General features: G+C 44.8%; 1 protein-coding gene across 4 annotated transcripts in view; it reads left to right on the forward strand.

Annotated features, from left to right (window-relative positions):
• LOC110524511 (disabled homolog 1) overlaps positions 1-13,266 on the forward strand; it is a 96,116-nt gene that overhangs the window by 49,519 nt on the left and 33,331 nt on the right. For all 4 annotated transcript variants that reach the window (XM_036978313.2, XM_036978315.2, XM_036978317.2 and 1 more), the window contains exons 3-5: positions 2,915-3,054; positions 3,706-3,804; positions 5,274-5,405. In XM_036978313.2, the coding sequence (XP_036834208.1) occupies positions 2,915-3,054; positions 3,706-3,804; positions 5,274-5,405 (371 nt within the window). The remainder of the gene's footprint in view (positions 1-2,914; positions 3,055-3,705; positions 3,805-5,273; positions 5,406-13,266) is intronic.

Genomic DNA, 13,266 nt, shown 5'->3' on the forward strand with positions numbered 1-13,266 from the left:
GTTTAAACAACACTGTCAGCCTGCTGAGTTACTGTGAAGCCTAGGCAGTCTCATTTTTCCTATTCATATTAGACGTCTTTGTCGTATTGGGTTGGGTTGTTCTTTTCATGTCCTTTCTCTCTCTTCTCCAATACTTATCTCTCTCTCTCATCTCTAACTCTCTTTCCTCTCTCAAACCCCTTCTCTCTCACAACTCTCCCCCTCTCTCACCCTCTCTTCCTCATCCCGCTCTCTTTCTCCATCTTTCTATCTCTCTCACCCCCCCTCTCTCTCTGTGTGACAGATGTAATGGAGGATTCTTTCATTAGTTGTGTTAGGCACAGCAGGTCACAGCCTTAGCAGACATTTAATTACACCACACATGCATGCACACAAACACTCACACACACTCTAACTGGATTAATTCAGCTGTGACAGGAAAGGCTGTGATGGAGCATGGTAATAATATAAACCACTCAGCAAGAAAACTAACCCTAGAGCTATACACATCTACCTCTCCCGTTCTCTCACACTCTCTCTGTCTACCTCTCTTGGCATTTCATGTCGCTCACATGCCGGAGAGACATTCTAATGGAAGGTGAGGGTGTCGTGTGTGTGAGCACGCCTATACAGTGTCGAGAAAAATATTTGTCAGATTTTTCTGATTTTCGCATATTTATTTTACTAGGCAAGTCAGTTAAGAACAAATTCTTATTTTCAATGACAGCGTAGGAAGCGTGGGTTGTTCAGGGGTAGAACGACAGATTTTGACCTTGTCAGCTCGGGATTCGATCTTGCAACCTTTCGGTTACTAGTCCAACTGTCACGTTCTGACCTTAGTTCCTTTGTTTTGTCTTTTGTTTTAGTAGGGTCAGGGCGTGAGTTGGGTGGGTTGTCTATGTTAGTTTGTCTATGATTTTCTATTTCTGTGTTTGGCCTGGTATGGTTGTCAATCAGAGGCAGCTGTCAATCGTTGTCCCTGATTGAGAACCATATTTAGGTAGCCTGTTTTCCATTGTGTTTTGTGGGAGGTTGTTTCCTGTTTAGTGTTGTTGTTTCACCTTTCAGGACTGTTTGTTTGTCGGGTTTGTTGTTTTGTCTAGTGTTGCATATTTCATTAAATAATATGAACACTTACCACGCTGCACCTTGATCCTCCTCTCCTTCCTCAGACGACAAGCATTACACCAACGCTCTAACCACTAGGCTACCTCCCACCCCTGATACTGAATATGATCAGATCTTCAACCAAAACCTAATATTAGATAAAGGGAACCTGAGGTTCTGACTGTGGAATGCAGTGCTTGGTTTTCAGCAGGAATAATGCCAAAAAAGCACCTGGAAGCAGCTGGATGATCATCAAGACTCTTGGAAGAATGTCCTATGGACAGATGATTCAAAATTCTAACTTTTTGGATGACATGGGTCCCATTATACCTGGTGAAAACCAATAACTGCATTCCACAGTCAGAACCTCATACCAACCTGTCAAGTATGGTGGTGGTAGTGTGATGGTTTGGGGATGCTTTGCTGCCTCAGGACCTGGACGACTTGCCTTAATAGAAGGAAGCATGAATTCTGCTCTGTATCAGAGAATTCTATAGGAGAATGTCAGGCCATCTGTCTGTGAGCTGAAGCTGAAACGCAGCTGGGTCACGCAGCAAGACAATGTTCCAAAACACACAATCAAGTCTACATGAAAATGGCTAAAAAACAACAAATTTGAAGTTTTGGAATGTTTTAGTCAATGTCCAGACCTAATCTCAATTGACATGTTGTGGCAGGACTTGAAACGAAGCAGTTCATGCTTGAAAACCCACAAATGTCGCTTAGTTACAGCAGTTCTGAATGGAAGAGTGGACCAAAATTCCTCCACAGCGACGGGAGAGACTGATCAACAACTACAGGAAGTGTTTGGTTAGAGTCATTGCAGCTAAAGGTGGCACAACCAGTTATTGAGTGATTTGTGCAATTACTTTTTCACACGGCGATATTGGGTGTTGCATCACTTTATTTATGAAATAAATGAAATAAGTATTAAATTGTGTTATTTGTCCAATCAGGTCCCCTTTATTTAATATTAGATTTTGGTTGAAGATTTGATAACATTCAGTAATAAAACAAAATGCAAAAGTAGAGAAAATTAGAAAAATACTTTTTCACGGCGCTGTATGTTCTGTTGGTCTGTAAGTGACAGCCAGTCATAGTGGCTGAAGAAACAAGATGAAATACGGCTATGGGTGTCAGGTAGCTTAGAGGTTACAGAGCAACTGTAACTGTTCTGTCATCAGTACCTCTACTTACTGCCGTTGTTCTCTTCAGCAAGACACTGAACCCCTAAACACCTGGTCCCAATGCGTCCTGCCTGCCTGTCGTATGTGGGTGGTGCTTCTAATCTCAGGGTGATGGAGAGAGGGTAAAGGTCCAGAGTCAGCTGAAAGAGAGATCAGTCTAAACACTCATGCCCTGAGGATCTTTCTCTCACTCTCCTCCTCTCTCCCTCTCTATTGTCTGAGAGGAGTACTCTACTCAACACAGAAGATAACATAGAGAAAGGAGCAAGGACAACACACACACATACACACATTCAATACACACACAGAGATAATAAAGAGCATGTGGAGAGAGGGGAAACACAGAGAGAGGAGATAAGAACAAAATGTCATGCCATCATTCAATAGAATGGGGAGGAAGAGAGAGAATGGGGAGAGAGGGAGAGAATGGGAGAAAGAGAGGTTGAATTGGGGACCTAGCAGTGTGTTTGTGTCTGTTATTTGAGAATGAGAGGAATACTGAAGCCATTTGCCAATCAAATGACAGCAGAATACTGTGTGGCTTTCTTGTTCTTGACTGTGTACTGATACTCTCTTTCCAGCTGGATCATACTGAGAGGTGTGTGTACTGTACTGACCCTGTGTGTCTCTGTCTCTCTCAGGGCAGGATCGGAGCGAGGCCGGGTTGATCAGGCGGTTTAAGGGGGATGGCGTTCGCTACAAGGCTAAACTTATCGGTCTGGACGAGGTCACCGCTGCACGCGGAGACAAACTCTGTCAAGACTCCATGATGAAGCTCAAGGTGACTGTGGGTGTATGTGTTTGACCCTGAGGCCAGGGAATGAGGGGGAAGGGGAGGATGAAGATGGGCGAGAGAAGCAGTGAGGAGGAGGATTTTGGCTCTTATCTCCATTACATGCTGGGTAATTGTGCAAGAGCAGGATGGGGTGAAAAATGAGGGGTGCTGAGAAAGGAGACAGTGGCAAGGGTTGATGGGCGAATGAGAAGGATGAGGACAGGGGTAAAGAGCGGAGGTAGATGGTCCATTGATCAACCTGTTTCCCAATTTGCTCATCCAGACAGAAAATCCATCCACACACACACACACACACACACACACACAGACAGTCACCACCAATCTGTCCTCCTCTTCCAACTCAAATCTTATTTGTCACATACACATGGTTAGCAGATGTTAATGTGAGTGTAGCGAAATGCTTGTTCTTCTAGTTCCGACCATGCAGTAATATGGAACGCGAAGCGAGGCGGCCATCTCTCTCGGCGCCGGAAGTACTTCCCTGCTCTTCTCCATCTAAAGTCAGTAATGTGTGTATATGTGTCTATAACCCTGTCGTGTGTGTATTCTGTAGGGTATAGCAGCAGCAGGGCGGTCGAAAGGAGACCACAAACAGAAGGTGTTTCTATATCCTGTCTCTTTGTGTCTGTTCTGTAGGGTATAGCAGCAGCAGGGCGGTCGAAAGGAGACCACAAACAGAAGGTGTTTCTAACTGTCTCCTTTGGAGGGATCAAGATCTTTGATGAGAAGTCTGAGGTAAGTTTCTGTGTGTGTGTGTGTGTGTGTGTGTGTGAGTGTGTAAGATATTGCTCCAGGGGGACAGGTGGACCTGTTAATGAGGCTGCTCTAAGGAGCCCCAGAGGAAATCAGGTGGACCTAATTGAAACTACCTCAGTAGATCAGAATACAGACCTGCTTTATCGTCTGATTGGCAGAGAATAGCGTTGGAGTCTGTCTTCCTCTGTGTGTATCTTTGTGTCTGGTTACTGGAGGCTTTGTTTGTGGTGCCTCTTATGTGCCAGGCTGCCACTAGAGGTGTTTGTGTGTGTGTGGCCTTGCCTTTCAACATCCCACACTGCAACCATATTGCTTACATCCCCATCCCTTCCTCCCTCCCTATGGATAGATGAGCTGGATTGGTGGTTGGATGAATGGATGGATGACCTCTCTCATGGAGGAGGGAAGGTCATGGAGGGAGAAGCTGTCTGAGATTGAAGAGAGGCGCGAAGGAACAATCTCTCCTCTGTCCCCACAGAGGGCGGACGCTCGTGTTCTCTCTTTCTGTCACGGATGAATGGAACACCCAGGAGGGGTGGAGAGAGGGCGAGGCCTTTAACAGAAAAATAAAAAGTGTGTGTATGTCATCCCCTCTCCAGCCCCAGCTTAGTACAAGACATCTGGGTTCCAGTCCAATCTACAGGCATGGGATGTGTGTGTGTGCTTTCATGCGTACTTGCATGGGATCACAGGGCCTCTCCTGCTGCTGGAGGGGAGGGGGGGGGGGGGGGGGGCTCTTATTATTGTCAGGTCAGTCAATGGGAGAAATGATAATCATCAGCCTAGTTAATAAATATAGGACACATCAGTCACACAGAGTTACTGTCTCCTCTCGTACCACTGTAGCTGCTGCTGTGTGCTCTGTAGTACTGTCAGCTCTGTCAGAGCACTGTGTAGGGTTGACAGATGCACAGATTTGGGCTCCATGCTATTTTCTGAGATTGCCTCTGTCTGTAGTGTCACATCCAGGGAGAAAATGTAGTGATCGACTCGACTGCCTGCAGAGACGCGACTCTCATTGTCACATACATACACTGTCACACACACATGCACGCACACGCAACACGCGTACAGACGCACAGTCCCAGCTCTGGTTCACTGGGACAACCAATGCCATCTGCCATGGGCACAGCCATCCCTCCCTGGCACAAACCACTCTGGCTAAACTGGAGGGAGTAGGGGAACTAAAGACTGTTAAATGTAGCAGGCGGGAGGGAGTGTGTGTGTGTGTGGAAGAGGTCTAATCCCCCCCTCCTGCCTGGCACAGAGACACAACACGGAGGCTCACAGGGAGTAGTGGGACTGTATCCCTCCGTCTGGCCACTTCCTGCTGAGGGCTGCCTGGGCTCTGAACAGAACTACTGCCAGATCATCCTCTCCTCTTTCATCTATTCATCTCTAGATCAATGGTTCTGTCTGTGATAACTTTGTGTTTCTGTCTCTCTCAGGTCCTCCAGCACCACCATGCTGTCCATGAGATCTCGTACATCGCTAAAGACATCACGGACCACCGAGCCTTTGGCTACGTCTGTGGGAAGGAGGGAAACCACCGCTTCGTAGCTATCAAGACCGCTCAGTCAGTGAGTACCACACAATTTGTGAATGTGTGTGTATGTCCATGATCCCTATTGCCCTCTGCTAGCCACGGGGAACATTGTCCTGTTAACATTTAGATAATGACCCTTGAATCAGCTGTCTGCCCTGCTGCTGTGGCATGTGTGTGTGTGTGTGTGCATAGAGAATAGCGATAGAGTCTATATTCTCACTATTTTGTTGTTGTCTGTGTCTTAAATTCCTGTGGGCAGGTTCTGCGTGTAGACATAGAATCTGCCTGGTCGGAATGGGATGCGTGAAATAATGAACTGCAGTAGTTTTGGTCTTTGGGTTTTCTTCACTGGTAATATGGAATAGGGGTTTAAACAATAAAACATTTAAATTAAATTGGGATCATTAACGTTAAGGAAAAAAAACGAAACAAAAACATTTTTTGGGGGTTCCTATTACAAAGTATGTCATTGCCCTTTTAAAATGCCACTGCCCCTGTTTACAACAACAAGAATTAAAGCTGCAAGCAGCATTGCCGGGGTTCAAGTTGTGGGCCCACTGTGCCACCATCCTGACAAATTGGACACGGATGAGCTACTTCCGTACTCCTTACCATGCTTGGAAAATATCAAAACTGAACATCAACCAGATCATGCAGAATGATGCCATCCTAGATGGTGTCCGAGCCACTGCGGATGAACAAGGCCACCGAATTGACGGCTTTGAACATGACCTGTGTGACTACAGTGACCGCATAGTAACTTGAGAAAACGGTCGCCCATCTGAGCTCCGAAAAATAAAAGCTGATCGACAAGACCGATGACCCAGAATTCCGTTCTTGCCGTTGCAATCTTCGTGTTGTTGGTATAGCAGAGAAACGTGAAGGAGGGGACTCGGTTAAGTTCATGTCAGAATTCTTTGCTGATGTGCTAGGTCTGGCCATCGTTCAATCACCCCGACGCTGGATAGAGTCCACTGCATTGGCCCCTCCCCAGTGGGTGGAGACGACAACTCCAAGCCTAGAGTGTTTATTATCCATTTTCACTACTACGGTGACAAGGAGCACATCCTCCAGAGGCAGGGCAGAGACCAGTACACTTCTGCAGACGCAAGGTGTTCATCTTTCCTGACCTCAGCTTTAATGTCACCAAGAAAAGAGCTAAGTTCTTCGATGTGAAACGCAAACTTCATGCGAAGAAAGTGAATTTCTCACTCTGCTTCCCTGCTCGTCTGCACATTGAACATACCGGGGGGAAGCTACAATTCGACTCCCACGAGGACGCCCAGCATTGGTTCGACAGTCACTTATCTTATCTTGGATCTATGACCTACTCGTTTGCCAGGTAGCATGCATAGCCTAGCCTCTAAGTTGAAGATATTTTTGACTTTACTTTACTTTCTCCCTGTTGCCATTAAAAATTACTGATACTGTCTTGTATGGTTGTCATTTACGCTACACATTTGGGGGGTCCTTTTTATTTGGCTAGATGACTAATGCATGGCTACATTTCCAGGCTTTTGCAGAGCTTTCCTCAGTTTTTTCTTTATTTTTGTCTAGATACTTACTGAAGGACTTTTCACCACTTTATACGCACATACATTCGTATGTGTACAGACACTCGGCCTCTTTCGTTTTTGTATTTTGTTTTTCTGTTGACCTTCTTCACCGTTTTGTGAATGCCTTTTCAAGTGTATTTCACGACTGGGGCTATGGAGCCTCTCCACGTTAGGATAGGAAGGTTTTCTTTTTATATTTTATATTGTATATTTTACACCTAACACAGGCTTCAATAGCACTCTCCTTAAGAAGGGGAAAGACCCCACTTCCTGTTCTTCATTTAGGCCCCTAAGTCTCCTTAATGTGGATGTAAAGGTGCTGGTGAAGGTGATAGCGAGGCGTCTGGAAGTAGTCTTACCAGGACTCATATCACAGGAACAAACCGGCTTTATAAAGGACAGATATTAATTTTTTAACATTCGTGACGCTGTTTAACATGATTTATTGTAAACAATTCTCCAACTTCCCTGAGGTGGTAATCTCCCTAGACGCAGAGAAGGTATTCGACAGAATTGAGTGGGAGAACCTATTTGCTGTTCTTAAAAAATTTGGATTTGGGGACGAATTTAGCTCATGGATCCATCTCTTGTATACATCTCCCCAGGCCAGTGTCTGTACCAATGACACCCGTTCTGATTATTTTGTCCTGGAATGTGGGACACGCCAAGGCTGCCCACTGTCCCCTTTATTATTTGCTGTCGCTAATTGAGCCCCTTTCAGTAGCTTTACGGGCATCCTCCTCTTTCCAATGTGTAAAGGAGTTGAACAAAGGTTATCATTATATGCAGATTATTTGTTACTCTACGTAAATAACCCTGTAACCTGTTTACCTTCTATCCTTTTTATTCTGGAGAACTTTGGCACCTTCTCGGGTTACAAGCTGAATCTCCAGAAAAGTGAGTGCTTCCCAATCAACCCAGCAGACAGACTTGCCCTTTTGAGCGCTACAGCTCCAGCTGACAGGCTTGCCCTTTCAGCTTAGCCGCTCTGGTTTCAAATACCTTGGAGTTGAACGTAACTTGTTCATTACATGCTCTTTTTTCTGCAAACTTTGCTCCCCTTGCACAAATGAAAACTGATTTTCAGAGATGGGGTAGCTTACCACTATCACTTAATGGAAGTATTAATGCTGTAAAAATGAACAGTTTACCCAAATTCCTTTATCTATTTCAATCTAGCCCATTGTTTTTTCCAAAGTGTTTTTTTTTAAGTCAATCAGTCAGGCTGTTACCACATTTATCTGGGGAGGAAAGGTACCCAGAGTCAGTAGATATTTACTTTAGAGGTGCATATTTAGTGGAGGGCTGGCACAACCCAACTTTTGATACTATTTCTGGGTAACCAACTTTCAGAAATTTCTACTCTGGTTGCATGCTCCAGATACCCCATTGTGCCACATAGAGGCACATTCCTATATTTCTTATTGTCTTCCTGCTTTACTCTGCTCTTCTCTCCCAACAATCCCCTCTCGCCATACTCGCAATCCTCTAGTGCTGTCAACACTTAAGATTTGGTACCAGTTTTGAAGACATTTTAAATTCTCAGCTGCATCTACTATGGGTCCTATTGATAATAATTGCTTTTTTCCACACTTCTCTAATAGATAATGCTTTCTCTAACTGGACAAGGAAAGGTATTAAGTCCTTCCAAGACTTTATATGTAAATATAGTTTTTTCTAGTTTTCCCAACCTGGCCTCTAAATACTCTTTGCTTCCATCTCACTTTTTCCGTTACCTTCAAATTAGGCATTGTCTCTCCTCCCAATTTTCTGGCTTCCCTGCTCCACCCCCTTGCCAACCCTGGGATGGCATATTGACTATGTTACCTCGACAGAAAGCAGTCATTTCTCAGATCTATCTGTGAATTTTGTCATTGGACAAACACTCCAACAACAAAACTAAATCTGCTTGTGAATGGGAAATGGGTGTTGAATTTACACAAGAGTGGTGGGATGAGGCGATTGATAGAGTACACTCCACTACATCTTGTGCTTGTCTTGGTCTCATACAATTTAATATTTTACATAGGGTGCATTTTTCCAAATCCAGATAGTCTGATATATATATCCAAATGTAAATGATGAGTGTGATAGAGGTCATGTCTCACCATGTGACCTTAGTCACATGTTCATTCAATGCTCTAAACTACAAAATAACTTGGATTCTATTTTTAAAACTTTATCTGAGATGCTTGAAATTAACCTACAGTGTTGTCCCTTAATAGCGGTTTTTGGTATTCCAGAAGACTTGTTCTCCTTGGACCCCAAACATGCTGATATTGTTGCCTTTACATCCTTATTAGCTTGACGTGGAATTATTCTCCCGTGGAAGTCTTCTCCGCCCCCCTCTACCTCTCAATGGTTTAACGATGTAATGTTCTTCCGAAAGCTTGAGACTATTAAGTATTCTCTTAGGGGTTCCAATGATACTTTTGTTAGAAAATGGCAACCATTTATATCATACATTAATGGCTTGCAGAGGCTCCCCTCTGATGAGATGCTTTCAGGTTTCCCAGTAGGTATTTCCAGTAGTCATTACATAATAGGTACAGTCATCAATATAATGCTATCCAGTCCAAGCAAGTTTGTCTAAACTGATCATTTATTTATTTATGTTTTTGTATTTTGAATCTGTATTTTTGTTTGTATTATTTATCTACGTTTACACCCCCCCCCCCCCCTGTATTCTTGTTTATTTGTTGTGAATTCTCTGTAGAATCTTCTAGGACTGAATTGAGGGAGGGTGTGGGATGGGTTGGCTATATGGGGTGATCAGGGTGGGTGGGGATTGGGGGTGGGTGGTTGGGAGGGAATCAAGGTGGATGGACTGAGGTAGGGTGGAGAGGTAGGGAAGGGACTAGGTGGGTCGGGTGGATGTGTTGATGTACATTTTGTAAAACTTGAATAAAATATATTTTAAAAATATGTATATATACTGTATATAAACACATGTAAAGTGTTTGGCCGATTTTTCATGAGCTGAAATAAAAGATCCCAGAAATGTTCCATATGCACAAAAAGCTTATTTCTCTCTAATTTTAGGCACATATTTGTTTACGTCATTGTTAGTGAGCATTTCTCCTTTGCCAATATAATCCATCCACTTGACAGTGTTGGGTTCTAATTTAAAATACTTGCTATACTAGAAGTTAAAGGTACATGTACAGTATGAGGAGTGTACACCGATCCCGTAGAGTTTTTAACGTTGTTGACATCTATCATCCACCAGAGAGTTCCTCAATGAGTTTGGCACCTTGACAAGCTCATTGCCTGACGATGGCTCACCACTCTTCGTACTTGGTGACTTCCACTTCCCTATGTCTGCCTTTGATTCAATTCTTTCCAACTCTCTCATTCCCCTCCTTGCCTCTTTTAACCTCACCCTTTCCCAGTCCCCTCCCACTCACAAGGCAGGCAATACGCTTGACCTCATCTTTACTAGAGGCTGTTCACCTACTAGTCTCATTGCACCACCCCCCTCCCCTCCTGGTCTCTGATTACTGTGACTACTTTGTTTCCTTTTCTGTCTCCCTTTCCTCCAACTCTAGCCACTCGGCACCTACCCAGATGGTCATGTGCCATCGTAATCTCCGTCTCCATTCTGCCTCTCCAACCCTACTCTCCTCCTTTTCTGCATCCTGTGACTCGCACTTTCTCCCGGCCGGCCTTCCCCTCCTGCTCCATGGCTGAGTTACTCATTGCGAGCTTTCAGAACAGGGCAGCGGCCAGCTGAGCAAATATTTTGGAATACTAAACTTTTGTAGGACTTATGACTTCTGTAACCGTTAAAGCCTTGGTTTCATGCATGTTAACATTAGAAGCCTCCTCCCTAAGTTTATTCACTGCTTTAGCACACTCCGCCAACCCTGATGCCACCAAAAATTCAGAAATGTCCATCTCCAACTACAACATTTTCGGCCAAGATAGAACTGCCAAAGTGGGCGGAGTTGCAATCTACTGCAGAGCTAGCCTGCAGAGTTCTGTCATGCTATCCAGGACTGTGCTCAAACAGTTTGAGCTTCTACTTTTAAAAATCCACCTTTCCAGAAATAAGTCTCTCGCTTGTTATAGACCCCCCTCCCCCCCACAGCCCCCAGCTGTGCCCTGGACACCATATGTGAATTGATTGCCCCCATTTATCTTCAGAGTTCGTACTGTTAGGTGACCTAAACTGGGATATGCTTAACACCCCGGCCGTCCTACAATCTAAGCTAGATGCCCTCAATCTCACACAAATCAAGGAACCTACCAGGTACCCTAAATCCGTTAACACGGGCACCCTCATAGATATCATCCTGACCAACCTGCCATCTAAATACACCTCTGCTGTCTTCAACCAGGATCTCAGCGATCACTGCCTCATTGCCTGCGTCCGTAATAGGTCCGCTGTCAAACGACCACCCCCATCACTGTCAAACGTTCCCTAAAACACTTCAGTGAGCAGGCCTTTCTAATCGACCTGGCCCAGGTATCTTGGAAGGACATTGTCCTCATCCCGTCAGTAGAGCATGCCTGGATATCCTTTAAAAGTTATTTCCTCAACATCTTAAATAAGCATGCCCCATTCAAAAAATGTAGAACTAAGGACATATATAGCCCTTGGTTCACTCCGGACTTGACTGCCCTTGACCAGCACAAAAACATCCGTGGCATTCTGCATTAGCATCGAATAGCCTCCGCAATATGCAACTTTTCAGGGAAGTTAGGAACCAATATACTCAGTCAGTTAGGAAAGCAAAGGATAGCTTTTTCAAACAGAAATTTGCATCCTGTTGCACAAATTCCCAAAAGTCTTGGGACACTGTAAAGTTCATGGAGAATAAGACCACATTGGATGTAGTCTATCACGGTGCAATCCATTTTGTCACCAAAGCTCCATATACTACCCACCACTGCGACCTGTATGCTCTCGTTGGCTGGCCCTCACTTCAAATTCGCTGCCAAACCCACTGGCTCCAGGTCATCTATAAGTCTTTGCTCGGTAAAGCTCCCTCCTTATCTCAGCTCACTGATCACCATAGCAACACTCACCCGTAGCATGTGCTCCAGCAGGTACATTTCCCCAAAGCCAACTCCTACTTTGGCCGTCTTTCCTTCCAGTTCTCTGCTGCCAATGACTGGAACGAATTGCAAAAATCACTGAAGCTGGAGACATATCTCCCTCACTAACTTTAAGCAGCAGCTGTCAGAGCAGCTTACCGATCACTGCACCTGTACACAGCCCATCTGTAAATAGCCCACCCAACTACCTCATCCCCATATTGTTATTTATTTTTGCTCTTTTGCACCCCAGTATCTCTACTTGCACATCATCATCTGTACATCTATCACTCTAGTGTTAATGCTAAATTGTTATTATTTCGCCACTATGGCCTATTTATTGCCTTACCTCTCTAATCTTAATACATTTCCACATTTCCACACACTGTAAATAGATTTTTATATTGTTTAACTCTGTGTTGTTGTTTTTGTCGTGCTGCTTGGCTTTATCTTGGACAGGTCGCAGTTGTAAATGAACTCAACTGGCCTACCTGGTTAAATAAAATGAAATAAAATAAAAAATAAATCATCCTTCGACTCCCTACCCTCTACCTTCTCTGCCTGTCTATCTGCTGCTAAAGCCACTTTCGATCATTCTACATTTCAAGCTTCTGCCTCTAACCCTAGGAAACTCTTTTCCACCTTCTCCTCTGTCCTTAATCCTCCACCCCCTCCTCATTCACTCAGCCTATTAAGTCCACTGGTCCCACTCCCCTACGCCTTGATCACTTTCTCCCCTCTCTCTGCAGAGGGAATCTTGTGACTAGTGAGGTCTGGCCACCCTACAACCTGCCCACTCGACCCATCCCTTCTCCAGACCATCTCTGGAGATGCGTCCTCCTGGACTTCAAAATGGCCCAAGTCGCTCCCCTCCTCAAGAAGCCAACACTCGATTCCTCTGTCGTCAAAACCTACAGACCGGTATCCCTTCTTTCTTTTCTTTCCAAAACACTTGAATGTGCTGTCTCTGACCAACTTCCTCGCTATCTCTCTCAGAACCATCTTCTTGACCCTAAACAGTCAGGCTTCAAGTCGGGTCACTCAACCAAGACTGTTCATCTTTGTGTCACGGAGGCTCTCTGCACTGCCAAAGCTAAATCTCTATCCTAAATCTCTGTGTCTGTGCCACGTACTCTCACGACTGGTGTCCCCCAGCACTCGGTTCTAGTTCCTCTCCTCTTGTCTCTGTACACAAGTCCCTGGGCTCCATCACATGGTCTCTCCTATCATTGCTATGTGGATGACACTCAACTACTTTTTACGCCTTCGCCCCTTCCTGACACTCAGGTGGTGACACGC

The sequence above is a fragment of the Oncorhynchus mykiss genome, chromosome 5, assembly GCF_057628025.1.
Source record: "Oncorhynchus mykiss isolate SJ-2025 chromosome 5, ASM5762802v1, whole genome shotgun sequence".
NCBI lineage: Eukaryota > Metazoa > Chordata > Actinopteri > Salmoniformes > Salmonidae > Oncorhynchus > Oncorhynchus mykiss.